This window comes from Prinia subflava (assembly GCF_021018805.1).
Source record: "Prinia subflava isolate CZ2003 ecotype Zambia chromosome W unlocalized genomic scaffold, Cam_Psub_1.2 scaffold_37_NEW, whole genome shotgun sequence".
Classification (NCBI taxonomy): domain Eukaryota; kingdom Metazoa; phylum Chordata; class Aves; order Passeriformes; family Cisticolidae; genus Prinia; species Prinia subflava.
This window is the reverse complement of record NW_026960612.1, coordinates 786,763-813,934: the sequence shown is the minus strand read 5'-3', so window position 1 is coordinate 813,934 and position 27,172 is coordinate 786,763. Positions and strand designations below refer to the sequence as shown.

Below are 27,172 nucleotides of genomic sequence, written 5' to 3'. Positions count from 1 at the left end.
AAAAATTTATTCACAACAGTAAAAACTGAAGTGGACCACAAAAAGTTGCAGTAAATGCCAGTATACTGACCATCTGAGATATAAATCCCATGGGTAAAATTCCATTTCTAATAGTGTAAAACAATATATATGGCATAATGTGATGACAATTTGGCACACAGAGTGATAACCTGCAATTTAGAGTCAATCTTTCACGGTAAAGCAGCAACAGAGAGGCAAAAATTAAATACTAAAAGCATATTAAAAATAAAATCCAAGTGGAATTTCAGGAAGTGAAAAAAAACCCAGAGGGCATTTTTAACTGGTTCTAATCTCATGGTGCTGATAACTGTTAAAAGATATAAAAACAGTCAGGATCAAATGGAGAAGGAGGACAGCAGGGATGATCGTAACACCAGAACTGCTTAAACACAGGAGAAGGTAAATAGAATGCAAAGACCCAGTTTGGAAAAGGGATGCCCATAGGAGAACAGGACAGAGAGAAATAAAGTAGTGAAGAGTCAGAAGAAGGTGAGTGGGATGCAATTGCTCAGTGTTTGCTGTAGAAGAGCCAAGAGCAGACAGTGTGAAATTATCAGACAGCCAGGAACTACTTTTTCATGTTGTGGAGCTAATTGCCACATGACACTGTGGGAGCCATATGTAAGAACTGCTCAGATGGAGAGGAGACAGACACAGAGATGAGAGATTGAACTGGTAGGTACTGAACTTCCAGCCTCAGATGAAGTGAGTGTTGGCTGAAGCTGGGAGAATGCAACTGGGAGAAGTCCTGTGCTTGCCTATAATCTTATTCCTCTGAGTATTTGCATCTAGGTGGATGCTGGCCTGGCCACTTTTCTCTGATAGGTTATAGCAACTTTTATGTACTTACACAGTTAATCATTTTTAATCAACTTTTTTTTTTTTTTTTTTTTTTTTTAAATCAGTATCATAAGTAGCCCAGCTTGTTGCCTCAATTTATCAGGAAACTTAAGCATATCTGGTTTAATGTGAGTATTTGTGCTTTGTGTACTTGTGTTAGGATGTGCATATACAAATATTATGCAAAAACTTAACTACTGAGCTGAACCCAATCCTTGGGTCTATGACAGTGGGCACTGATTTTCATATCCTTTCCAGTGCCCATGGACATCAGTGTTAACACTCCCATGAATGCCAGTGTGGCTTTGTTATCCACATTTATTCAACATTCAAAATAGTTCAAGAAGTCCAGAGGTTGCTGCAGCAAATGGAAAACATGACTACAATGAAAAGGAAATGGAAAAAAGAAGAAAGAGGCAAAGAGGCTTAGAACAGATTTACAAAGTATGTATGATACACAAGTCAGGGGAGACTTTTCAATGATTTTTGCTAAAATTTAATGAGCTACAGAAGTAAATACTTTCCAAAAAGGGTAAGATTTTCAAGTCATTCAGAATGAAGATTTGTGGGTTTGGAGGGGGAGAGGGATGGGTCTTTTTGCTTTTCTTTCTAATTTCCTCAAGAATTTTGCTAATGAGTAAATCATTCCCTTGCAAATTATCATTATACACAGGACTGAGTATCTTCAAATTTTTGAAAAGTCCAATGTTTCCAAAGTTGTTACAGTTTTGATGGAAACTACTCTGATGCTAGGGAAGTACAGGGTTGGTTGGCTTTGTCAACAAATAGATACAAAAAGCTGAGGACAAAGAGCAACTCAGGATTACAGTCAAACTCCAGTAATCTCCTGTTTTATCTTTGAAGTCAATTTGACCAGAGATTTTAGGAGCCTAAATAGAATTCACAATGTTATAAGTGCTGGTATGTGTGTGTTTGTGTGCATGTCTTTCCCTGCTTTCACCAGATCCTTTTCTCCATCAGGCAAAAGTTGAAGTTCACAAAATATTGTGTTCCTTCTGTTGTTTTCCCCTTGCAGCAGTCTCTGGTCACCATCTCTGACTTAATGAGTATTGATAGTATTAAAAATTACATTTTTTAAACCCTCCTTTGATCTTCTTTCTCTTCCACCTGCAAACTCCAGAAGAGTTAAAAGCCATAGTTAACACACATTTAAGTACTTTGGAATTCAAACTTGGATTCCAACCATCCAGGTTCAGTAAAAAACTTGGCAGAGCTGCTGCCTCTCCACTGTGCTTGAGAGCAAGGTGTGACATCTTGCAACCAGTTGATTGATGTGAAGATACTTGATGCATTTATGGCTAATGCAGTGTGGAATTGCATTTTATTGAAATGGTATGCTCTGGCTCACCCCTGGAAAGTGTATGGTTTATCCCAAGCCTGTAACCTCCCCTGCAGTATCGTGTCTCTGTAACCCCATTGGCCTGAAGATCAACCTGCGCCCACTCTGAATCTGCCTGTTAAGGGTGCAAACGGAGAGGGCTCTCTCTCTTTGCCCTGGAGGCCTCTGGAGACTCTGCTCCTCTCCCCTTCCCTCTCCCCTTCCCTCTCTCCCCTTCCCTCTCTCCCCTTCCCTCTTCCCTTCCTTCCCCCCCTCCCTCATTGACCACGCTGCCTTCCCAGGGTCTAACTCCAAATAAATGCTCATCTCATCAGCACCTCACCAGCCGTCTGGAGTCTCCTTGCCTGTCTGCATGCAAATACCAATGAACCTAGGGCCCGGGGGGCTCCCGGGGAACCCTCCCTGGGGACCCCCCCAAATCCAAACCGCAACAATGCAGTACATGAATTTTGGTAGATGTGAACAAGTCCAGTTTGCTCCCTTCTCTAAAGCAGATGTGGGAAGGAACTTGGAATCCTGAACTTGTCTGCTTGCTAAAATCTGACACCTTTTTTGCTGGTGAAAAAAATTCCCAGGTAATGGTGTGTATTTGCTCATTCTGCTGTTTTTGTGCATATGGTGTATTAGCTATCGGAGCAGAGCATTTTCAATGGCTGTGTGAAATAGTATTTACAAGGGCCACAAATGCTTTTGTTGGTTGGACTTCAAGCATAATATTTGGTTAGCTCAGTCATCAGTTATGCAAAATTTCTATGGCATTGGTTCCAAAAACCTGTCAGTGTATGCCATCTGAATTTCCCCATCATGTAAAATGCTCTTCTTTGAAACAAATATATGATATTTTAAGGAACTAAAAACGTTTGGAAGATGATAACATAGATGACCAATCCAAATATTTACACAATGGGGAGTATTTTTAGAGAAGAGAAACACAGAAGAAATTAAATGTCATAAAGTTTAATAGGAAGTACACAGGCTGAATATGACTGCTTAAATCAATATGCCTTTAAACAGTAGTTTTTCTAAACTTGCCTAGGAATTTTTTTTATTTTTTAAGATGCATATCTAACATAAACATTCTTGGAATAGAAAGAATCTGTTTTTTTCTTTTTAATTGTTCACTGTGAAAAAAAAGCTGCCGTTTTCACAATTGGTACAGATTCTAAGCAGAACAATATCATAATTTGTTGCAGAAAAGAAGATTATTTGTTTTGGGAACCTGCATTTGCTCTTGAATCAGCAGGCAATGCTGCATTCATTTTGTATCCTTCTCAGCTTTCATGCTCTCTCAGCCATCTCTTTCTGATATTATATAAAACTCTTGAGTGTATAGAAATTTAGGTTCCCAGGACTCTGAATTAGACTGGAACTCAATTAATCTGACAGACCTTTCAAACTGTGACTGTAATTCCCAGTTCATTTAGATACTTAATGATCATTCAATCTTCTGTCTGTGTTTCTACTTGCTCACTCACTTTTTATGCAGGAGTCAGTCAATCTTCAGATCAGAGCATATGGTACCCCTCCAGCAGACAAACATTTTCCACCAACATTTTGAAGAGAATGAAAATCTAAATAAATAACCCCCAAGGCTGAAAGCAGCCTATTCACCAAACAGTAATTCCACAGGAAAAATAAATGTTCAGCAAAGTGATCTTTCATTTGAAAATTGGATCCAGATTCTACAAACTGAGAAGGGTGAGCAACTGTGTCATATGTGATACCATGCAGTTTGTCTGCAAAGTGTGCTGCCACAAGGTACTGATGTTCTGCTTATGGGGAAATGCAGTCTGGGCAAAAATTAAACAGTTTGTTTGTCAGCAAATTGTTGATATGATGGTGCCATGAACATTATCCCTTATGAATTATAAATGGTTAATGTGTATGGATCGTCCACCAGCTAGTTCAGAACGATTCAGGACAGATTCATCTTTCAACACTTTGTTTTGAAAATGTAGATTTCTGTTCTTTGAAGAAAGATAATAAAATCATTATATCTGAAAGGCAAACAAAAATTAGTCTTTTAGGAAGGTCAGACACATAGTTCCATGTTTATCTTTTGCTCTGATATTGAAATTTCTTGGTAAATTAATCATTGCTGATTTTTTTTTATTTTTATTTTTTAAAGGAAAAGAATTCACTTCTTCCATGGAGCTTTCTTTAGTGGTAGTAGTATCTTACTGAGGATGGAGGGAGGAAAAGTAGTATAAGGACTTAAGGGCTGGTTATCCTGTCAAAATGCAGTGTTATAACTCAGCTGCCTCTTCAAGCAACCATGTGAATTTGAAATCCAAGGGTTCTTTTCTGAAAAGAAAAATCACTGCAAGCTATTATAACTTGGAAAAGATAATTTTTCCTGAGTTGCACTGATTTTTTCCCACCTGTGCAAGTCGTCTGAATTGAAAGGAAATTTCAACAATACAATAATAGTAAGTTTGTGATACTTAGAAGAGCTAAATCCAGTATGTGCTTCAGGCTAAGGTGAATTTGTGCTTAAATTGATTTAGCAAGTGATCAGTCAGAAAAAGATTTTAACATAACTAAAGCATTTCTACCTTTAAAATACTTACAAAATACAAGGACATAATTTTAGGGGTGATGTAGTAAAGACAATATCTATAATTTTCCTACTGTAATAGCATATGCTAATTTCATATTTTTTATATGACATATATAAAAGTACATATGTGCATATATACTAAGACCATTAATTGTATGTATATTAAGCAGGAAGTTTATAATTTATTTTCTGGTGGGTGGTTTACCAATACTGTGTTGTTATTAGAATTGATTTTGCGATCTCTAGTCAGGAAAAGGGAAAACACCATAAAAGAAGTTCAAGAAGTACTGATAAAGACCCAAAACCTTCAGTTCTTGTTAGGGGAAAATATTCCTTTTTTTTTTTTTTGAAAACAAAATTATTAATGATTTTAACATTAATTATTCAGTCCTATTTAATGCTCAAAGCATAGCAAATTTCCTTTTCTAAATAGTTTTGTAAGGTAAAGTTGGAGTTCGGAAATAAAGTAAAATTATTATAAAACAAGTTGCTTTAAAAATGGCATAACATGCTTTCATGTGTATTGTTTTCCAAAGTTTAAATTTAGTCAGTTCACAAATGGGATGAGAATTATTCTATCTCTTGGACATTAAACCTTTCCTGGGATAAGGCTGTGCACTTTTTCTGGTTCACTCATTACCAATCGTAATAATTTTGTGATTGCCTTTTGGTCAAGAACTTTGCTGTTTATGCACATGCTAGAGAAGAATACTGTCTGGATTCTGGTTAATAGGTGTGATAAATGAGGGGAAATATTTACTGTGTTGAAGAAATTCAGAAAACAGCTGATTTTAGATGGGTCTGATGGCACAATTTAACATTATCCCTTACTTCAGCAACCTGATTTCAGGTGGAAAGACTTAAGACATTTGTAGCAGAAAGCTAGCGTTTCTTTGGTTAAAGAAGCATTGCTGAAGCATAAACTAATTTCAGCTTGAAGAGACTGCTTTGACTAAGGTGTCCCTCCAAAAATAACCACAGTAATAATAAATGTAACATTGATCTCATATAACTGTGCAAGAAATCTGAATTGTTAAGTACAATCTGATTCCTTGGTACTACTTGTCATCTTCCAGTGGAAATTAGTGGGAAATTACAAATTTCTACCAACAGCAAATCTGGCCCTGCAAATAACTTTATATTCTTTTAATTCCTATCATATTAAACCACAATGGCACAAAACAAACCTGCATCAATTCTTTCCTTGTATAAGTGTGCATCTTGGCATATCTGACATCTAGCAGTAGTTAGGAATGTCAGTCTTCAATGTCTGTTTTTATAAAGTTGTATGTCAGTTGAAAGTGCCCTACAAATGTGTTATCTTTGTTCTACCCCTCAGCTTCAGAGACACATTTTAAAACATAGCTATAATGCTTGTCTGTTTGTATAGATAGATCTGTTAGCTGGTTTTTCTGTCTTGTTTATCACGAAAACTCATTGGAAAACTCAGTTATATCAAATTATTTTTAAACCACTTCCTATTTGGTAAGGTAAGGATGGGATTGATAAAACAAAGAAGTGTTCATTTGATGTGCGGTTTTGTGACTCACTGGGTAAAACTATTTATGTTGTGTGACTCCAGTAGGTTTTCAAACAACATCAAGGAGATATTTATTGGCACCGCTATTTTTGTGGCACTGAGAAAAGAATAAGTAAGTGCAAAGGAACAGCTGTTTGAAGTTCTTCTAGCAGAATTTAAATCCCATATTTTCCAACAATTGGAATGAGTCTGCATCTGTATCCTAAACCAGAAAGGTTTATAGTGCATATGGTACCTATTTGAATTTTTTAAATGTCTAATTTCTGCTGTGGAAATGGAAGCCAGCTTGAGTTACTTACTGTGGGATGCAGAAGGAAATCACGACCCTTTGCAGGGACACATTAGAATCCCTGCACCATTCAGCCAGTTTTCTCCTGCCACACCTACTTAAATTTTCAGAAAGAAGCTTTAATGTATTGAGTGTGTTCTGGATCTTACTAGTTCCGAGCACTTATGACAGCTTTCAGAGATTGCTGGTGGCTCCCAGTAGATTGTAATTCTAGAAACAGGAGCCTGATGCTAAGCATCACCACCTGTTCCCCATTATTTTCCTTCAGAAAAAAACAATGCAAGTATAAGATTACATACTAATGGAGCCCATTTTCACTAAATAGGTACATTTGGTCACATGTTATTTGGTGGCCCATAAAAGAAAAAGAGGAAAATAGTATGCTGTTTTCAAAAGGGAGAAGCAAATAAAACTTAAATTAAGAGTTTCCTAACTAGGATAGCTAAATCAAATTCTTCCACGGCAGGTATACCAATCTGTAAGTACATACAGATTGCTTGTTGGAATAGCTGTTTTCAATTTGATTTATTGACATATCCTAAAAGGCTTTGGATTTCATTCATCTCTTTGTAAATCCACTATAGAGCTAGATTTAAACTTTTTTGGCATTTGCACTGAATTCCTATTTCTGCTTTGCTTAAAACAATGCAGGTCTCATCTCTAACCAAGGTGTCTCCACTGCCCCTCACTAGAAAAAATTATAAGCAGATATAACATGGTTATAATGATACTTGCAAATTAAGTAGTTATAATTTGTTATCATTTGCCATATACCAACATGGTCCCATGTTATATCTCTGCTATATAGTCATGTGACATATATCTAGGTAAGTGAAGGAATGTTTAAAATGAACTCATCACTGCTTTTCTTATAGGTGTTAGCATGTGCATGTAGGCAGTACATTTTTCAAGCATGGAAGCCTGTGTATGTCTCCCTCCCTTGGAATCCTGAACACATCAGCATTCACATAGAACCTGTGATAGCCTGCCCTGCTCACGCTACTTACCAGTCCTGGTTTTGGGTGCAGACCAGCCTCTAAGTTGTACCTATATATCTACTTCTTAGCACTTCTTCTTGCTGTTTTTCTTTTTGCTAATATCTTGTTCCCAAGACCCTTCTAAAAAAACAGCTTTTTTTTTTTTTAAATAAGTTTTTTCCTGCTTGTGTTGCTTGGTGATTCTTCTCTAAGAAACCATATCAGACTGTTAGTAGCCTTTCAATAGTCCTGCTTCTTGCAAACTCTTCAGTAAAAAATTTTTGAGATAGCATAGTGTCCTAGTTTGAGGGGAAGTGAGTTTTTTCAAGAGGCTGTGGTCAAACCAATCAGTGGTCAAGTTTGAATGTTAGCATTTTTAGTGGCCACTGAGGGGTTACACATGCCTCCGAGGACACAAGGAGTTAAAAGCAAGGACTCTCAGAAAGTCTGTCTCTTTTGGGTTTCGGTTTCAGCAGGGAAACATCTCCTCTCCCCTGCCCAGTTACTAGGCTAGGTGGGGGAGGGGAGCCAAGTGGCTGGGCTGAGAGGAACCACGTGGCCAGGCTGAAGTAAGCTGGGGCCCCGGGGGGGGAAGAGAGTGAACAAGACTAGAGCTGAGCTGGCCCCATCCAGGATGGAGGGGTAGAAAACTGTAGAGGTGCCTTCCATGTCCCCCCCCGGGAGAAGATGCCCAGCCGCGTGTGAGAGTTGCCGAGTCTGGGAGTGCCTGAGGCTGCAGCCCTGCCGGGAGCCAGGAACTATTAACCCTTTCTTGGCAGAAGGAAACTTTTTTCCCAGACATTGATTCTCATGGCTAGTGGTTTCAGAAGAGAAAGAAAAACAGCCTGGTACCGAGATGATAACGCACGATTAGAAAGAACCCTATGGGCAGGGAATTGAAGAAGAGTGGCTTCTGAGCTAGACTTTTCTTGCATAATGTTAGCCATAGACTGAACTCAAGTCTCTTTTGAACATAAACTGCATTTAAGTAGATGCAGTTGCCTCTGCTTTTGCTACAGTGACTGGCACTTTAAGAGTGGAGCGAACAGAGAAGAGAGGGTGTGGTGGCGCCCTCTGCCCTCAGGGGAGACCTGCTCTTGGAACCCTCAGCCCCAGGGGAAAAATGGAGAGAGCTCGGCATGCAAGCATCCTTAAAAGAGCCCTATAGCAGCTTTAGCCCATGGACAGCGGTGAGAGCACTGGACATGGAAAAGAGAGTGTCACCACGGCAACTTTCTCCGGGCGGTGCCATGGGTGACATGGAAACACATAAGGAGTAGACCTGTGTTTTCTGAGGAGCAGTCTGTAGTGCGAGAGAGACTCCTCTCTCCCTTGCTGAATTGAAGATTAGTTTTTTTGAGTGGTGATTGTTTGATTTAAAACCCAAGGGTTTGGTCTGTGGAGGGTAACGTGTAGGGGGTAGAAATTGGGAGAGGAGAAGAAATGTTTTGAAAAGGTTTCATTTCTGTTTTGTGTGTGTGTTTAGAGTTTTCCTTTCTATTTCTGTTCCTATGTAATGTAATAAAGTTTTGTTCTCTGTTTTCAAGTTTTAGGCCTGCTCTGCTCTGTTCTTGACCACATCTCACAGTAGCTCATTAGGAAAAACATACACTCATGGGTGCATTAACATCTGGCCAGTGCTAATCCATGACACATACTTTTTGAGGCGTGTTATTTCTTGACTTTTGCAAATAAGGTTCGGCTGTTAATTGAATGGCAGAAAATTAAGGGTGACTTTACCTACTTCTTGCACCTTTGGGGAGATGAGGTGTTATTAGCCGTGTTTCTTTGCTGTGTTCATGCTTGGGAGACAAACCCTTCAATCAGCAATCCCATCAGAATGAATGGGGTCATGTGTGTGGGACACTTTGTAGCTACTTAAAGTCATTTTCTGGAGTAGGTTTGGTGGCTGTATGAGGCAGCCTAAATGGAAATACTGCCTCAGCCATAATTACCAATGGAGAAAGACTTAGGATCAAGCCTTTGATCTGGGTTATTCTCAGATGTGTTTGTTCTATAGTACTGGATTGGAATCTTAACTGAAACTGTAACTGAGGTTTTGCACAGAGGAAGCAGATTTATGGAGTGCTCTATAGCTGCTTTTTCTGAATGAAGTACTGCTCTAATGACATATATTCAGGGACTAGTTTTGTCTGCGAATCAGATTATTTAAGCTTTGTAATAGTGTTATTTCAGATGTACCAAATGGATTTTGGTGGACAGCGTTAGACCATGACATTACTCAGTACATAGATGAGTGGATGTGGTGTTTCAGAAAAAAATGATAGACATTGTCTTAGCTTTTCTGTGATCAAAACAAAGCATTTCTATCTCTCTTTTCAAAAGTGTGGCCAAGTTGCTTTAAAATAACTGAAAGTGAATGCTTCCAACTAGCAGAAAATTTACATTTCATAATTTTTCTTCTGTCGTGTATTGATGACCAGCTCTTCAAATATTTTCTCAGGAGCTAAGTCTGTAATGAGTGAAGCTCATATTGTGAAGCTCAGTGAAACCATGGGATTACAAGATCATGGCCTTTTAGCCTTTTGATTTACCAAATAACTTTAAACTTCATTCTGATTTTGGCTGGGAAAGCCCCTTTGTTGGCCATACACAGAATTTCCATTTGTTTACATCAGGTTTTTTTCTCACAGAGCAGATAACAGCAGTGCTGATTCAACATCTAAAAGCTCTCTGGCAGGATGGGTGCCTGCACCCAGCCTGGTCAGCGCTGTACAAATAGCTTTACTGTTATTCATGTTGCTTGCTAATAAAAACAGTGATCTGGGAGAGTCACGAGCAGAGTTCTGCCTAATGGAGTGTCGTTTAAACCATGGCTTGCTGCTTTTCTTTTGAACTTCTCAAAAGTCTTTCTTGAGTTACACTCGATAGGAATAATAAGGGTACTACTGCACGTTCCTCAGCAAATCTGTTACACACAGGGTGTTTTTCCACTTAGATGTGTGTGTATTTACATGGAAGTTGGGCCTAAGACAGTGTCTTGTTCCCAGACCAGATGTACTTTGACTTGAAGACTCTAAGATCATTAACTTTGATTTTTGGTGTATTGTAAACAACTGGCTTAGCCATGAGTAAAAAGCAGCTGACACTGAAAAGAAATGAGGAAAGAAAGTCAGCAAATGTTTGTATAAAATAGCTGAAAGAGGTGCTGGGGAGGATCCAGGCATTTTTATTTTGCTCTTAGCATGCACTCTCTACTGGCCATCACTCTACAAATGGCTGGGTCTTAATGGTATGACAAATTGTTTCACTGCTGCTAATGCTGATATTTGTCAGTGGCTTCCATCTCCCTTCACTTCACTTTAGGTTTTATAATGAAGACTTAAAACTACAGCAGAGGAATAGGTCAGTGATTGGAAGGGTGTGTGTGTAGACCAACTTTGTCGTCTGTTTAAAGAAAAATGAACTAACTCCTCTAGGATGTTCTTCCTTTTTTTTCAGGTCTCATGATCAAGCATGGTAAGTTGTTAATACAAGATAGAGAAAAATAAGAAAATATTTGAAAAGGGATGTTTTATAGAAGAATGATTATGTTCTCTCAGAATGTGTTAGAAAAACATCAAAATAGCAATGTAGTTGTATTTTATGTTCAAGAGATATTCTGGAGTATACACAAGCCTAACTGATGGACAGTACACTTATGACATGTTTTACTGAGGGACTTCTCTATATCCATGCTCATGCTCTTTCACACAGTCTGCCTGTAGGCTTCAGCCTGATTGCATTGCTTTGACTGAGGAAAAAATCTTTTATTGAATAAACCTGGACAAATATACTTACATTAGATTAAATCTTTATAAGTACGCTATGTGCTATCTAAATGTTAAGATAAGTATTGAGTAATTAATATACCCTATTGTTGCAGCTGAAGATAGCCTGACACCCTCAAACCAAGAATTTTGACCGATCATTTATTTATACTGACAGTTTACCTCTCTAAAATATATTATCTCCTGGCTGTTAACCCTTTAAGTTAAGCACTGACTTGCCTTCAGGCTGGGTCCTGAAGTGACATGCTTAAGGGAGGTTCTTTTGATTAAAATGAGAACAGTGCACCAAAATGATCAATGATGGGTTTTCAGGCAGAAAGTAGCAGCAAGGCTGTGCCCTAGTGCCTCAGTTTAGAGAGATCCTCTGAGTAGGCAAAGTGCTGGTTGTTCCCATCTCATATGAACCTTTGAGTTGGTTTCAAGGAAAATCCACTAGATTTAGAAAACACTAACTTTTAAACAGTGGTACTTAGTTGCTTTATGGACTGATTTTCCTACTTAGGAGAAACTTCTTAAAACAATGGAAATTGTGCCTGTTTTGAGAATGAGAGGCCTGTGGAAAAGGGGTCATTTTCTGTTCTGTTTTGGTTTTTTTTTCCCCCGTGTTTTTTCACAAAACATGCAAACAGTCAGGTGAATGTAGTCACTTGGGTATGCAAAAAGCTGCCTAGTGGGTTTTGCAACTCTTTCAGCAGAGCAGGTGTGTAACCACCACTGATGTAAGAGTTGGTTTAGTGCAGGTGGAGAGAGATCCTTAGGGCCAAGTGCTCATCAGAGCTAAAGAAATGGCCCAAAGGGAAGTGTGCTGTCTTTTTTTAATTCCAGTGTATTCTGAGCAGTCCTGTCTCCTGGAGATTTAGAAGAGCAGGAAACAGAAAGGGAATTGCTTGACTTGGGAAATACCCTTCTCGTGACTAAGGAAAACCACCTAGTATTCATTACTTTTCTGTGGTGCAGTACTTTTAATTCATGTCAGTCTAGTCTTTTTCTGCCTCCTTGTCATGTAGGAAAATAATCTGTTTCCCAATAGGTGAATCACACTTTGTGTACAGTAAACTACAAATGTGCATATATTATCAGAAATATAAACATGTAAATAACATCAAGCATCTGAATAACTTCACTACTGCTAATTGAACTACCCAAGACTTAGTTATAAATATTTTTATGTGTCTAATTAAAATTATTTTTTTTCCCTTAGTGTCATGTTAAGTATAGGGAAACAATAAGTTATATCTCTGTATCTTCCAGCAAACACTGTAGCAAAAAGTAGGAAGGAAATCTTTTGTCATAATCACATAGCCATGGTCAATGTTTGGTTTCAGCATGAAGTTTAAGGAGAACTCTGCACATAGCCATGCTCTAAAAGATTTTTGCCAGTTGTTAAATAGACTAAGTTTGTCTGTATATACTTGAAAAAATCAAGTTATTTGTCTAAAATATGCTTCTATGGGTATCACTCAAAAGTAGGATACATTTTTTCCTACTTGGCAGGTAAATGTGGCCACCTTGATTTGTGTTTGTGTCTCTATGTAAAGGAGATAATTGTTACAGTCACTATTGCTTATATTTAGCACACCTGAAAAGAAGGGTACAAATTAAGAAAAAAATAAATAATGATCCAGTTAAATGAATTATTTCTGTACTGTGTACTTCTTAGGTGGCTTTTGCACAGCAAGCTATTTATACCCCACTACCTTGGATCCATCTGCTTAAAAGAAAGGAGAAAGAAAAAAGACAGACAAAACCCAATGAAGTAAAACACTTGAAATCTTTTCTGTCCTTGTTGGTTTTGCTGTGTAGACTATCTAGCAGGTAAAGAACTGATCATGTACAATTTTAAGAAAGCATAGCACCTAGATGCTGCCTCTGGGCGAGGTTATGATGCCAACAAGAGGAGTTCAGATATAGGATTACTCTATGTTTGCAATCCAGGGCATATAAATGTGAAAAATGCATGGTAATGAAGCATGCAGTACCCCGGGGAATGCAGCTCATGCAAAATAGAAGTTGTCAAGAAGGTGGTGCAATATTATCATGGTTCCTGCTTCTTTGCCTTTCCTAACAAGAATCAGATATTCATGGAAGTTTTCACTACAATAAAGTTGCGAGAACTAAAAAGTAGTATCAGGTTGCTGCATCTGGCTTAGTTGTAGAAGTGTAAATATAGTAATGGGATAAACGAAAGGGCTACCCACTATAAAGTGTGGGTGACCAGTATAAGGAAAAAGCACTCTTCCTTAAATGCTTATTTATTCTAAAGGTTGTTACAAAGAAATTGCTCTCAGTCTGATGTAGTGCCAAACACAGGGGATTAAACCTTTTAATGCCTTTTTGTTGACCAACATACAAGGCATCTAGGAACAAAAGAGATTCTATAACTCCACATAAAGAATATTGTTTTCAGACAAGAAGAGAGTACTTGAAAGCAAAAGTTCAGAAGACAGGATAAAAGGTAGCAGGGAAGAGGATAAATGCATATCTCAGCAGCAGAACAGTTTATTTTGAGGGTGGAGAACAGATTTAGAGCTAATTCTATGTTAAATGCCAGAATTCTAAGTAATTGCTTGCTGACAATGACTAGAATAGGACAATGTCTGTTTTGGCTTGATTCAGAAATTGTGTAGGATTATTCTTCTTTCTTTTTTCCCCTCTCTTTTTTCTTTCATTTCTCTCAGATTAGGTGTGGGTGTTTTTCCCCTACAAATTAGATATTTTCTGAAATCCTACTGTTCTGTCTCTCTTGTTATGGTCCCTAGCACCGAAGGAAGTCTTGCTTGAAAATGGAAAGGGGCCCATAAGATTGAAAAGAGGGTAGAGTTGTAGTATAGTGTCTGGAATGAAAGATGGTCCCCCAGTGATTATTGCAGACTGAAACTAAGAGCAGTCTCTCCTATCTCGGGGACTGCAGACATAAATGTAGTCTTGAAGCCATCATGTTCTTGCCTTCTGGACTGCAGGTGCTCACTCTGTCTTCTGAGAATTGGGGTCTGGGCTTGTTTGAATTAACAGTGAAGTCATTACACTATGTAAATATGTTAGTCTTCATCTGGTTTTACTCACAAGCAATTCTTGCCTTGCTGTGCTGTTCCTGTTTTCTTGTTTGTGCAAAATTAACCAGGAGCATTTTAAAAGAAAAGGGGGGAAAAGGGTGAATAGTGTTGAAACATTGATTACTACATTATTTACCACAGGCTGAAGTTTGGTAGGCAATTCCAACTTAATCATATAATAAGAGTACAATGGCATTTTTAATGAAGCTTTTGGGCATCCTTTCCCTTTGTCATCTTTGGCCTTTGAGTAAACTGTGATAATTTGTCTTAATAGCCTAGTATTACAATTTTTCATTTTACTCTTACTGAGGAGTCAGCTGAGCAGAAGTATGAGCCTAAGCACTTCACAGAGGTTGCCTGTGCTCTCAGGGGCTGTGACCAGGTGTTTTCCCAGGACAGCTGGTTTTTTGCAGGTAGTCCCACTGCATAAGCACTGCTGGCTCCTCATCCAAGCACAACTGCTCCTAGAATGAGTCAGGATGAGGAGCTGCACTCTCATACTCTAATTCTTCCTGTTGCTATGAAAAGGAAAGCCCCAAGCTACATTATTGACTTGTCCTGTTTCTCAGTCTCACTCATGCAGACCAATTGCAAAAACTGAATAAATATTAACTTTGTTTCCTTCTTTTTCCTTAAAACTCATGGACTTCTGTGGCAATGCCTCTGAATCATCTGCGGTACAAGAGACTGGAAAGTGGGAGCTGGTGCAGGTGCCCCCAGTTTGGTTGGTTGTTTTGACATTAAAGCTGGAATGATGGATTTTTGATGTCTGACTTCAATTGTCTGTAGATGTTTTGGCATTTTCAGTTCCCCCCGCAATGGAGCAGTCGCAGCCATCACATTGCAGAGGGGCTCATGTAGAACAGGAAAAGAGGGAAGGTGTTTGGAATATCACTTGACAATGATAATTTCTGGCACATAGAGAAAGAACTGGGGCTTGAAAGAGGCATCTGAGCCAGGTGCTCTCACATAAATGATCATCAGAGAAGGAGACAATAATGCTGACATTTGGTAATGATGTTAGATCGTGGTCAGCAGTCTGCTGAGGTGGAGACTGCAGTTCATCCTTCTCAGACATATGGCATCTGGCTGTCTCTCCAGCTGCCACAAACTCATGTTTTCAGGGCTGTCCTTTTAAATATGAGAACCAGAGAAAGTGCATTTTGAAAAATGGTGTCTTAAATGCTTTGTATTCTGCAATGTAAAGTATATTCTGTAAGGAATACTAAAGAGCCATTTCCAGGGTGAGGATTGCAGATGCTGCACAAATGTTTATAAGCTGAATGAATTCTCTCTCCAGGCAGTATAGCAGACAAAGGAGAGTTTTTCCACTAACTTCAATAAGACAGGTTTTCCCCCTTGTTTTTCTAGAATTAGTGAATGTTTGAAAGCAAAGGCAGTTTACTCGATTAGCAGGAATACTACAGAAGGTAAAGCTGTCATCTTATTTTTCTTCTCTGTATACATGCTCACAATAAAAGCTCTACTTTGACAGTGTGCCATGATTTGTAGATGTGCAGACCCAGGTGTTGAACAGTAACTTGCTGCCAGTTTCCAGCAGTGTTATTCTACACCCAACCACATCATCTGAGTATTTTCCTCTGGTTTAATGCCTGGTACTTTAGGAGCCATAGGGTCTGCTAGCTGTTTTCATCTGGATAGTATTCTTAGTATTCCAACTGCTCATCCATTGCAGTAAACACATTGATTAAAAAGCCAGAAGAGTCTCATGCTGAAATGGATGATAAATAGCCAATCAGAGACAAAACTAAAAAGCAAAACCATCAGAAAAGGGGTGGGGAAAAGGCAGAGAAAAAAGGGCAAGAACAGTCTGCTGAAAAGACTGGACATAGAACAAAGCACATGTTAACAAACCTTCATTCTTTGAGCAGCCTTTGGTGATGCATTTGAAAATGACGTAAAATCAAGACCTGGAGGCTTCCTGTCACATTGATTAAGAACTACACTGTTGACTTCAAAGAGTACCTAACGTTGTTTTGATGCTCTGTTGTGATGCTGCTGGTGGTATTTCACCAGACAATATGAATCAGACACATTGAAACAGACTCTGTAAGATTTGGGGTCAAACAGAATGTTCCCCAAATTTTTGTATCTTCTTAATTCATGTCTTCTGTAAGGTCCCAGTTCTACAGAGCAGGAATCCACCTTCAGAATCAAGAAGAGTAGGTGGCTTGTGATCTCTCCTAATGTTGAGGAGGAAACATTGCTATGAAATATCATGGTCACAATATGAGGTGGACAGGGAAAACCTGAGCACCTCTGTATGTACACTGTGCATGAGGCAGGAAACATAGTTTGCTTCCTTTGAGAAGAAAGGATTCAGCAGAGTGATGCCAATATTGACCTAAGGGCGATAATTTGTCTTAAAGATGGGATAGAATAGGAAGACTTGTAGCTATTGCTGCCTCAGGGACAATAATGTATATGCTGTATTCTGGAGCAAATTTGATGCTGTTCTGTGATAAACAATGTACATCTGTGCATACTTTGAGCATACTGTGCTGCCCTTTAAGTTACTTGGAAATGTAACTCATTTCTGGTTTTAGCTAGATGAGGAATTGAAAGTGAATTAAGTTGAATAAAATTTTAAGGTGGATTATCCTAAGTGCATTAAACATTTGGGTTTATACTTTAATGACACATGTAAAATGCACTAAATTAAGGCAGAATTAACTGAGATAATAGTATCCTCCCAGAAATTTTGCTGATCTACTTGCGGTCTTTCAGATTACCTTCCTCCATATGTCCTTCTGAAGCCAAGGCCAGCTTTAAACAGACACCACCTTTTTCCAGTAGGACACAAAATGTAGGTAAGGAAACTTCTGTAAGAGAAAGTGTAGATTTATAAGTTGTGGAATAACAGGTTGGAATGATCTAGATAGTCTAGACCTAAAATGCTTGTTGAAATTCATTAAATGGGCTGAGAGACCCGTAGGGTCACAATGGGAGTGAGATCTTATTCAGGAAGAGTATTTACAGGTTTTTTTCTCTCTGCACTGGGAGAATCAGTGCTCACACTGACTAGTGCTGTGTGAAATAGGGCAACACAGCTCTCCTGTTTATTTCAAAGTGTTTGACTCTCTTTCCACCAGATGCAGCTACACACTCCCCCTGAGCACAGCTCCCTGAACAACTACCTAGTGCTTGCAGAACAGGATGTTGTTTTCCACGGCATTATTGTTTGGACATGGAAAACTTATGAGAAGACCCCTGTGATTCTTGCCTGTTGGTTCAGAGGGACCTCAGTGAGGTTTGTTTTCTGGTTGTTAAGATCTGAGTTTTCTTTGGCTCTAGCAAATCATGAGAGCTGGACTACTGCAGGTTGTAGAAACGTTCTTTCCCTGGTGGTCTAGCAGTGGATTGAGAATTCCTTTGAAACATGAATATTTATTGTTTAATAATGCAGGCTTCTGGGACCATTATCCACATAGTTTGAAGGAATGATCTTTGGAAGCTGCAGTATATGTATCCATGATGTAGCACTCTGTGAATCAGACCTCATGTAACAGCAGATTTGTGTTAAATTGAAGAGTTAAAAATAAATTATCTTTAGAAGAAAGCGCTTGTACTTAATCTAGACGCTGAAGATGGCACTTTTCTCTTTAGGTCTGGCAGAGAAATGGGTGAGAGTTACATTATTTTAACAAGAAGGAGGTTTGGTAAGAAAAATTGAATCATTAAAATTGCTATGGCAACTGAAAGAAGTAAATCTGTTTAATTGCAACTACTGTAAGTTTTTGTTTTAGGAAGGATCTGTGCCACAGCAGTCACTGAGAGCTGAGAGTTTCTGGTTTCTCAGTCTGAGACAGGATCCATGTCTGGAGCTGTCTGAGAGCACAGCATGATTTCCTCTGTGGGATTAATTAACCATGGCTTTGTGCTTGCACACAGTAAGATCCCTCGCTATCATCTATGCCTATGTTAAGCTAAGAATAGAAAAAACATCAGCAGTGCTGTGGGAAAACTACATCACTCTGGATGGCTGTTGATAAACTCTTTTCTTGTTTGGGATTAATAATAAAATAGTAGTAAATAATGGTCATTTCTCATCTACATCTTAACCTACATGTCTGCTTAGCAGCTAGGAGAAAGTTAGGCTGAAGTCTGTCAAAGGTGGATTTTTCTGGATATACCTGAGAAGCTATCAGTAAGTAGTTTAGTTGCCTTGCAGAGAAAGAGACAACCCACAAAGAGCTGAGTTTGCTTTGTTTGTTGGTTATTAAAAAGCTTTACCTCTTACCCCCTGCATTCTGCTTTATCGCATTCATGTGATGCTGAATAAAGAGCTTTTATTTCCATTGTTACTAAGGTTTGTATCCTGTGAGATCATGTAAAGATTTCTCTCAGACTTCATAGGAAGGATCTTCACTGTCTCCAAAGAGGCAAGTGAGACGAATCCCACATGTGATGTATTAATTTGACTCTATAGGCCATATGTTGCATACAACTGTCCCGCCAGTGCTGATCTGTTAAAAGCCAAAACAAAATTGAGATCTCAACTCAGAATCAGGCCCAACTGGGGAGCCAAACAATGACTTGCATTCTTTGTAGTTAGTCTTGACAGCAGGCTATTTGGTTAAAGCATATGTTTGTATTTCCTAATTTATTAGCATGCTTTTAATTTGGATTACTAATTCTTCAGAGAAAGAGAAAAGAAAAACATGGCACCCCTGTGGCTATTTCATATGTTTGTTCCATGGGGATCAAGTCCTTGCTCTGAAAGATAATTCTGTCCTGTCCAAAGCAGGATGGGAAGGAGAGACTCTCACCATGATTGAGCCAGTTGGTTGCTTCATTGTGCCTGATGGCTTTGGAATATTATGCAATATGCCCAAGACTAAAGGCAAAAAAGCTCTTTTGTTCATCTCTCAAGTGGAGGTTGGAAACTGTCCTCTTGCCTATAGTTCAGGACAATTTTGATCATCTAGTCATCATATTGGCTATAGAGAGGTCAACTTCCACCTCCCTCACAGTCATTATTTTTAAATTTACAGAAGTATGATGAATTGAAATAGGGAAAATAACCTTTTTTCCTTAAGTAACAAGTGAGTAATAAACTGAGTTGCAGTACCAATTCATTTGTGGTAACCTGTCTCACAGACATTGTATGAATATAAAAGATGGTGTAGATGTGATATAGAAGAGTTTTTGACAGCAGAAGTAGTCTGTAGTATGTGGTAGCACAGCCTAGTGGCACAGGTATTTGCACAGGATATTAATAAATAGGAATAGTATGTACAAGACTGAGTAAGAGCCTAAATTTGTTTTCTAACATATGGGTACCTAGGAAGCAAGGGCGTTCCTGGGATAATGTATGTGTGCATTTCCTTGAGTCCCTTGTCTCACCTTTGCAATATAGATACTGCCTCTTTGCCAAGTGAGAGAGGATGATGAAGAACTGACCTGGTAGCTCTGGAGAGCTCTCACTTTCTGGCTGTACAAATGGTTGTGGCTTTTCTCCTCTTCACCCGCTCAGTTCCCACTGTCATCAGGGGATGATTGTATGGACCAAATCTGGTAGAGTGTGCAGAACAGTAAGTGCAGTGGTACTGTCATTCTGTAGTACGTGAAACTTCATCTGTCTTATGGAGTGCTGCTTGGCATCTGCAGTGAAAGGTTGATGGACAACCTCCATGCTGTTTCTTCTGCTGGGAGTGGTAGTAGCCATGATTTTCTGTCAGGACTGACTCTGCACTTGGACTTTATGATGTGTTTAAAAAAAAAAAAGTGAATTGCTTCTGGGGGAATCACTACTGATATCTGTTCCATCAAAACACCTATTTAGGCACAGCTCCTCTCAGCGTTGAAGGTGGGTCTGAAGCCAGCAGTCTCGACTGCTTGTGCTGGATAAGTGATGACAGCCTAGGTAAAAATGCCAGTGACTCTTCTTGCCTTTCATGGACCTGGTTAGCTAGTACAGTGTGGGGTACTTCAGCATAAAAACAAATGAGACATCATAATATGAACAGATGAGAGCTTGGTGACTAAGACACTGGCTGGGAATATTGTCTTCAAATATTTGCTGGAGGCCATGATGAAATTCAAGACCTTATCTCCCAAAGCCCAGCAAAGTATGTTTGCCATCAGTCTCCTCACCCTTCAGCACATTACAGCATCTGTCTTACTCTCCCCCTGGAGTGCTTCTCCATTACATTTTATAGTGCCAGACAGAGACACTCAAACTGTTTGACTTCTTAGCACAACATTCTCACCACTTAATATTGCTACAGCTTGCAGTGAAACTCTGTGGTGCCTATAAAATATGTGTGATAGCAAATGACTCCAGCAAAAATATCAAGAAAGTGTCATTGCACTGAGGAAAGGGGCTAAGACCCCCCTCTGTCAAAAGGGGAAGACAAAGGTAAACATAAATCTCACTGCTGCATGATTGTCAAATCATGAGAATGACATTACTCATTCAGTCACAAAATGTAGACAGTCAGTTCCTTACGCAGACTTGCTGGGAATTTAATAAAAAAAGGAAGATCTTCAGTGCTTGGAAGGACTTGTTCATAAAAATCTCCAACTTTTCTCCTCTATCCTCGGCATAGTTTTCCTTGAGTATTTCTATGATGCATTCATGAAACTTTGAATATAAATGCAGAAGGGAAGGAATATTCTCTGTCTCCAAGAGAAAAGTTTAACATCTCTTTTTGTGACCTGACTGGTAAAGGTTAGTCTTGGTGGCAATACCGGTGACATTTTGGCACAGCACAAGTGTCTTGGGTTGAAAAATGTAACCAAAAAATGTGTATTCTATTTTCATCTGTTGAAACTGTTTGGGAGATTGTTCTTTATCTCTTGTAACTCTAGGGGGGGAAGAGGGTGGATGCCTTCTGATAAGAGACCATCTAGGGCACTGTTTATCTCTTTCATCGACTTTGTCTCTCCCTCTGGGGGATATCTGCTGCAAATGGGCCATTAAGGCTCACCAGTGACATGACACATTACATCCTCCCACTGTGAGATGCACCACCCAGTGGGGAGGAGCCAACCATTCCCTACCCAGATAAAATAGGGACACAGGGACCCCAGATCCTCTTTTCCACTGGATTCTCAGAAGACTGGACTCATCTCACTGCCACTACAGGATCATGTCTACTCCAACAGAACCACATCTGTCACTCCAGGAGGACTTATTTGGACTGCTTCCAACACCCTGACAACAGGGTGTCAGGTCGTATTCCTGACTCCGTCAGGGTTTTCTAAGACTTTTGTTTGTTTGCTTGTTTGTTTTTTTGTATTACTGCATTTGTATTTTTTAATATTCCAAGTAAAGAACTGTTATTCCTATTCCCTTTTTTTTTTTTTGCCTGAAAGCTCCTAATTGCAAAATTGTAATAATTTGGAGGGAGGGGGTTTTTACATTCTCCGTTCCAAGGGAGACTCCAGTTTTCCCTGACAGATACCTGTCTTTCCAAACCTAGACAACAAGCAACACCCATTTCAACATCTAGCCTGAATCCTCCAACACTGCAAAAATCCCTTTGTTGTACAGTTTTGGACAAGTACTCAACAGTACCTTTTATACAAGGATACAAAACTAATTGGAATGGCTGAGGAAAAAGCATGTCAGCAAACAACGCTCTTAATCAGACAACACATTCTGAAAATGTGACTCATTATCACAGGCAAATCTAATTTATGTCGTGCTATGGGTGACTTGATTGCCTGTAACTGGGATAAAAAAATAAGATTGTTTAAATGCAGCTTCAGGGAGTGCTACATATTTTATCTTAGTTTCATCTGGTTTCCCATGATAACAGAGCTGTGTTTAGTGGATGGAGATTTACAACTAGAAAATGATATATATATAGTGGAAGAACGTGAAGGGATTATGTAGAATAGAATAGAATTAGTTATCATTGCTGGGGAAGTAGAGCTGGTTTACAGCTTGCTTCTTCCCTCTCCACCTGGGACTGATCTGTGTCTTTGTGTTGTATATAGGAGATCTTCTCTACAATTCTCTGAACATAAAGACTCTTTTCCAGGCAGTGTGGTGTAGGAGATTTTGAAAACCTTGACTTATGTATAGATTATAGTTAACATACACATTTTTACAAGTATGTTTTCTTTACCCTGTATTTTAAAGAAGTGTACCTAGACTGACTCAACTGACAACAAAGGAATAACTGTGGATGTATTTTCCTCCTGCTAGCCAAGGCTAAGTACACAATATTTTTTTTTTATTTGTATGTTTCTATAATGAATGCTACACAGCAATAGCAATTACTCTGCTGAGAGCAGGAATTATGCCTATTCTAATGAATGTCTAGTGACTTGGAAACAGACACAAGGCTATATAGGCTTTTTTTTTTTTCATTTTTGTCCCTGTGATTGATAGCCAGGTGTGAGAGTCGGGGCCCGAGGGTCCCTGGTTTTGCCTCACGACCTTCGTCAAGGTCCTCTGTCAAGGAAGGGACTGTGTGCAAGGGGCTCGGGCCTAACCCACGCTCTGTGTGTGTGTACCAAGCACTGAACTGCAGGTGTGACTACTGGACCGGAGCTGGCTCCCATGGGAACTTGTACGAAGACAATGGATGGCTGGACAGCCTGTGCTTACCTGTAACCAGGCCCAGACCTGCTTGTCCCAGACCTGCTCGATCTAAACGGTTGCACCTGGTTCCCAGAGCAACGGGGCTCCTCACAATGACTTTCGGGTGCTCCCTCCCGCTTCTGCCCGCCTTGGCCAGGTGCCCCCCGCTTCTGAAATGACTATAAAGCTTCCCCCCTGTGACTCACACTTTGAGATCTCCCCACGGACAGAAGACGGATCCATTGGCCGGACGCCACGCCACGAGGACGTCTCTGCCGTTGGTAGCTATATCCCCCTGCCCCCCTTTCCTCGCTCTGTATCCTATTTTTCCTTTCTCATTCCCTCTCGCAAGTGTTGTTGGCACTCAATAAAGGTGCATTTGTTGTATGATTAAACTCTTGTCCCCTCGAGTACTTTTTGCACTCTGAGATCACACGAACCTATCACGATTCCTGCTTGGATCGTGACACCAGGCTATCAGTGGTTAGTGATTTTGGCAGATCAAAATAGTTTATGGCAGCAGGCATTTGCAAGAGAGTTTCTTTTATGGCTGGCTGGTAGCTGGTCTTTTGAGTGGACTTGCTAGTTATTGTCTAAGCTACATGTAACAGACTTATTTTTTGATGTGCTGCAGTCATTTGCCTTAGGTAGGTCAGTTTTGGCCTATTATAATTCAAAAGTATCATTTTTATTTAGAAATGGGCTCTATATTGGGAAGAAAGAATGGGTTCAGTTTTTGAAGTTGTCTTTTGTTACTTTTACCATTCTCAAGGACAGAGCTTAGAGCTGACAATTAGACAATTAGATGCATATCTTAAAATATCTTTTCCATGTCACTCAGCTTTAAAGCCAAAAATAAAACAATCACTAGATATGGTATACAAGAGCATTCATTAGCACCATTCGAGATCAGGGAACTCTTTTTTTAAGAAGCTATTTGAGGAACCAAAATAAAACTGCAAGTAGGCTTCTTGCTGACAAGTTGCAGGTGTATGCCACATGCCCATATTGGAAAAAAGATGCGGTTATGAAGGTCTTGATGACAGACAAGGGTCTTAAATGCCTTCATCCTTCATCTCCAGGTTTTAGCCAGTCCATCTGTTTTTTGTTTGCATTTCCTCCAGCTAATTGAGTTAGTATTTTCCAAACTCAGCATAACCAGGCAAAGGTCTATATAAAATTGCCAAATTGCCTTTTTTTTTTTTTTTTTTTGCATTCTAAGATCTTTAGGTATCATTTAAATCAGGAAAGTCTTACTTTTATGGTTACTATATAATAATTTTAAGTCAGTTTTATTTATTATTTTTGGAAAAATGAGGGACAGGAATGATGAGATTAAGGAAAGAGCACTTTAGCTCCACTTTGCTAGAATAAGTAGAATCTGCTTATGCCTTAAGAGTACCAAAAAGGTATTTCTATTTGTCTCTTATTGGTACTTCTGTCTTAAAAGATCTGGCCTTCTTTGATTTCATTCTCTTGAGGAAATGTTCATTCTTAAGGCTAAAAGACTTCCACATACTTTGGATTACTCCAAACAGCTGCACCCTGGAAAAATTCTCAAAGGCACATATTTGGAGGGCAGAAGTAATGAGGCAACAGCACTTGGGAAATATCCAGCCAGCACTTTTGGTACTGTAAAGTAAACTTTGACAAAGAAAACATTTCATGAAGTCACATGAGAAATGGCCTTGTTTCCCCTCCCACTACTGACATGAGAGAAATTTGGTTTTCTTAGAAGACCTCTTGTTTCTTATGTGATTCTCAACAGAATGGCATGAAGATAGATAAGAGTTTCTCCATCTAAAGAAACAATTTTCAAAGTGAATTCTCAAAGGCCTTAAAGTTTTTCTTTTCTGAGAGCAATGTAAGTCTTGATTTCAAATATGATTACCGAAAACTAATCATTCTACACTGGAAATTAGTCAGTTAAGCTTTTTGTTTGGGGTGAACAACTAATTGCAAAGTTGTTTTGAAAAGCAATAGTTTGATTTATTTGAGATACTGGAGAAAATTAGTTGAGTAAGTGTAAACATAATTTTCCAGAAAGTGCACAAAATTTATTGTCATCTTTTTTTATTTAAACAAATTCCTCAAGAATAATTTTGAGGAATGGAAAAAAAATCTGTAATTAATTTAATAGGCAGTAAAATTAGATTCAAACAGATAGCATAGTTGTAGCTGTGTGGGAGTCAGTAAAAAGCATCCTCAAATGTAGCAGTGTATGTTATTTTGTCTCTTTTAAGAATTCTTTGTTTTCCTTTTGTAGGAACAAAGTTTTCTTTATCTTTATGGGAGAATGCAGTGCTTTCACTTTTTTTTTAAAGTCTGTTTTCCTGTAAGGTAATGCTGGTTTTGATAAATATAGAAGAATTGTATCCCCTTGCAGAGAATTATATGTGCAAGATATTTTGTGCTCTATAATATATTCCATGCTGCATATCATAGGGTGTTGTTTAGCAGGTGGCAAGTTTAAGGAATATACTAAGACTGTAAGTGAATGAAAGGTTATCAAAGTGAAATGCTGACCAGTGATGTTTGTTCACTTTCAAGGAGCCCCACTGGTGTGGGCCAGGGATGAGTGGTGCAGTTACAGATATTTGAATGAGTGTGATGCAGATACTCACTGTGACAACACTGAGCTTACTGATAATAAACCAGTGTGTCTGACAACTCTCAAAGTAAAAATGCCTTGTCTGAGTTTAAAATTAAATGTTACCTATTGGAGGGTGTGTTTCAGTATTTTTACTGGCTTTCATCTGTGTTGATTGTCCATTGTGGAGTTTTAAGCTCTTGCCTATGAATCAGATCCCTGAATCCATGAAAATATGAAATCTCTTGTGCCCATGTACTTTTGAGGTAAGGAAAGATGAAACCATTAGCAAGCAGGTTCTATCTCTTATTTTTTAAGCAACGACCAGTCGTTGTGTGAGCTTGAAGATTGCTGTGTGGCTGCAGTAGAGTATCCCTGGTTGCATCTCCTAGCCCTGTGAATTGTTACCTCAGCTATTGTTTTATTTTGGAGGTTTCAGTGGTAGTTTGTTTTCCTGTTTTTTGTTTGTTTTGTGTTTTTGTTTTTGTTTTTCTGTGGGTGTGGGGTTTTTTTGTTTGATTTTTTTTGTTGTTGTTGGTTTTTTTTTTTTGATGGGGTGCATCCATTCCTTGTGCAAAGGAGTGCCTCACTGTAAACCTTTCTCTTCCCCATCAGGCCTATCCTTGCACTATTGACAAGGAACGCGAAGTTGGGCGGTACTGCCACAGCCCTCACCAGGCCATGTCTGTGTGCATGATGTGCTAGAGGAAGAAGAAGCGCTGCCACCGGGACGGGATGTGCTGCCCCAGGAATCGCTGCAACAACAGTACAGCTGCCAGCTCTGGGCTGTTCTGCAGAAAATCAGCCTTTTGACATCATCTGTTTCTATGAGTGTGCCCATCAACAGTATTTTTTCCTGGGTGGTAGCAGTTCTTTTTCTAAGCCAAGAAAACTTTATTGTCTACTTCATTCCGCTCTGCCTAATTATCTCTAATAGTATTTCTATGTTTAGGGCTCAGGTACTACCAGTCTTATAGTTTGTGGTGGAGAAACACAAAAATGCTGCTGCCTAAAATCACAGCTCTACATTCAGTGTGGTTTGATTCGCTGGAAAACTGCACAGAAGTCATATTTTAAGGACGCAACAGAGACTTAATGAATCCTGAATCTACTCTCCCTGGGGAGGGTTATAACCATACTGTTTGCATTCCCATGGAGACTGGAGAGAGATGGCTGTTAGGAGCTCTCCAGGGGCTCAGACCATAAAGCCAGAGTGAGAGAGACACTGACAGTGAGTGTAGCAGAGCTGTGGTGAGGCTAAGTGCCAGGATCCAGAGGTGAATGTGTGATTAGAGCTGAGCATCATTGAGGCCTAACCCCAGTGCTTTCATTGTCCTGACCTGGTCAGTGCATGTCTCTCAGCTGTTTTTCCTCTTATTCAAATCTTTGAGTGGCTGTCTTTTCCTTGCAGGTATTTGTATACCGGTAACTGAAAGCATCCTTACTCCACACATCCCTGCTCTAGAAGGGCCACGCAACAAGAAGAATGGTCATTATCCAAGCAAGGATTTGGGATGGCACAACCTGGGGAGGTCCCACTCTAAGCTGTCACACGTAAAAGGTAAGGTCACATTTGGACTGGACTTCTTTGTTC

General features: G+C 39.3%; 1 protein-coding gene across 1 annotated transcript in view; it reads left to right on the top strand.

The window, feature by feature from the left end:
* The window catches only part of LOC134565184 (dickkopf-related protein 2-like), a 47,952-nt gene that overhangs the window by 15,727 nt on the left and 5,053 nt on the right, over positions 1-27,172 (top strand). Inside the window, 2 exon segments of the mRNA XM_063424647.1 lie at positions 26,194-26,344; positions 26,990-27,139. Coding sequence (XP_063280717.1) covers positions 26,194-26,344; positions 26,990-27,139 — 301 coding nt within the window.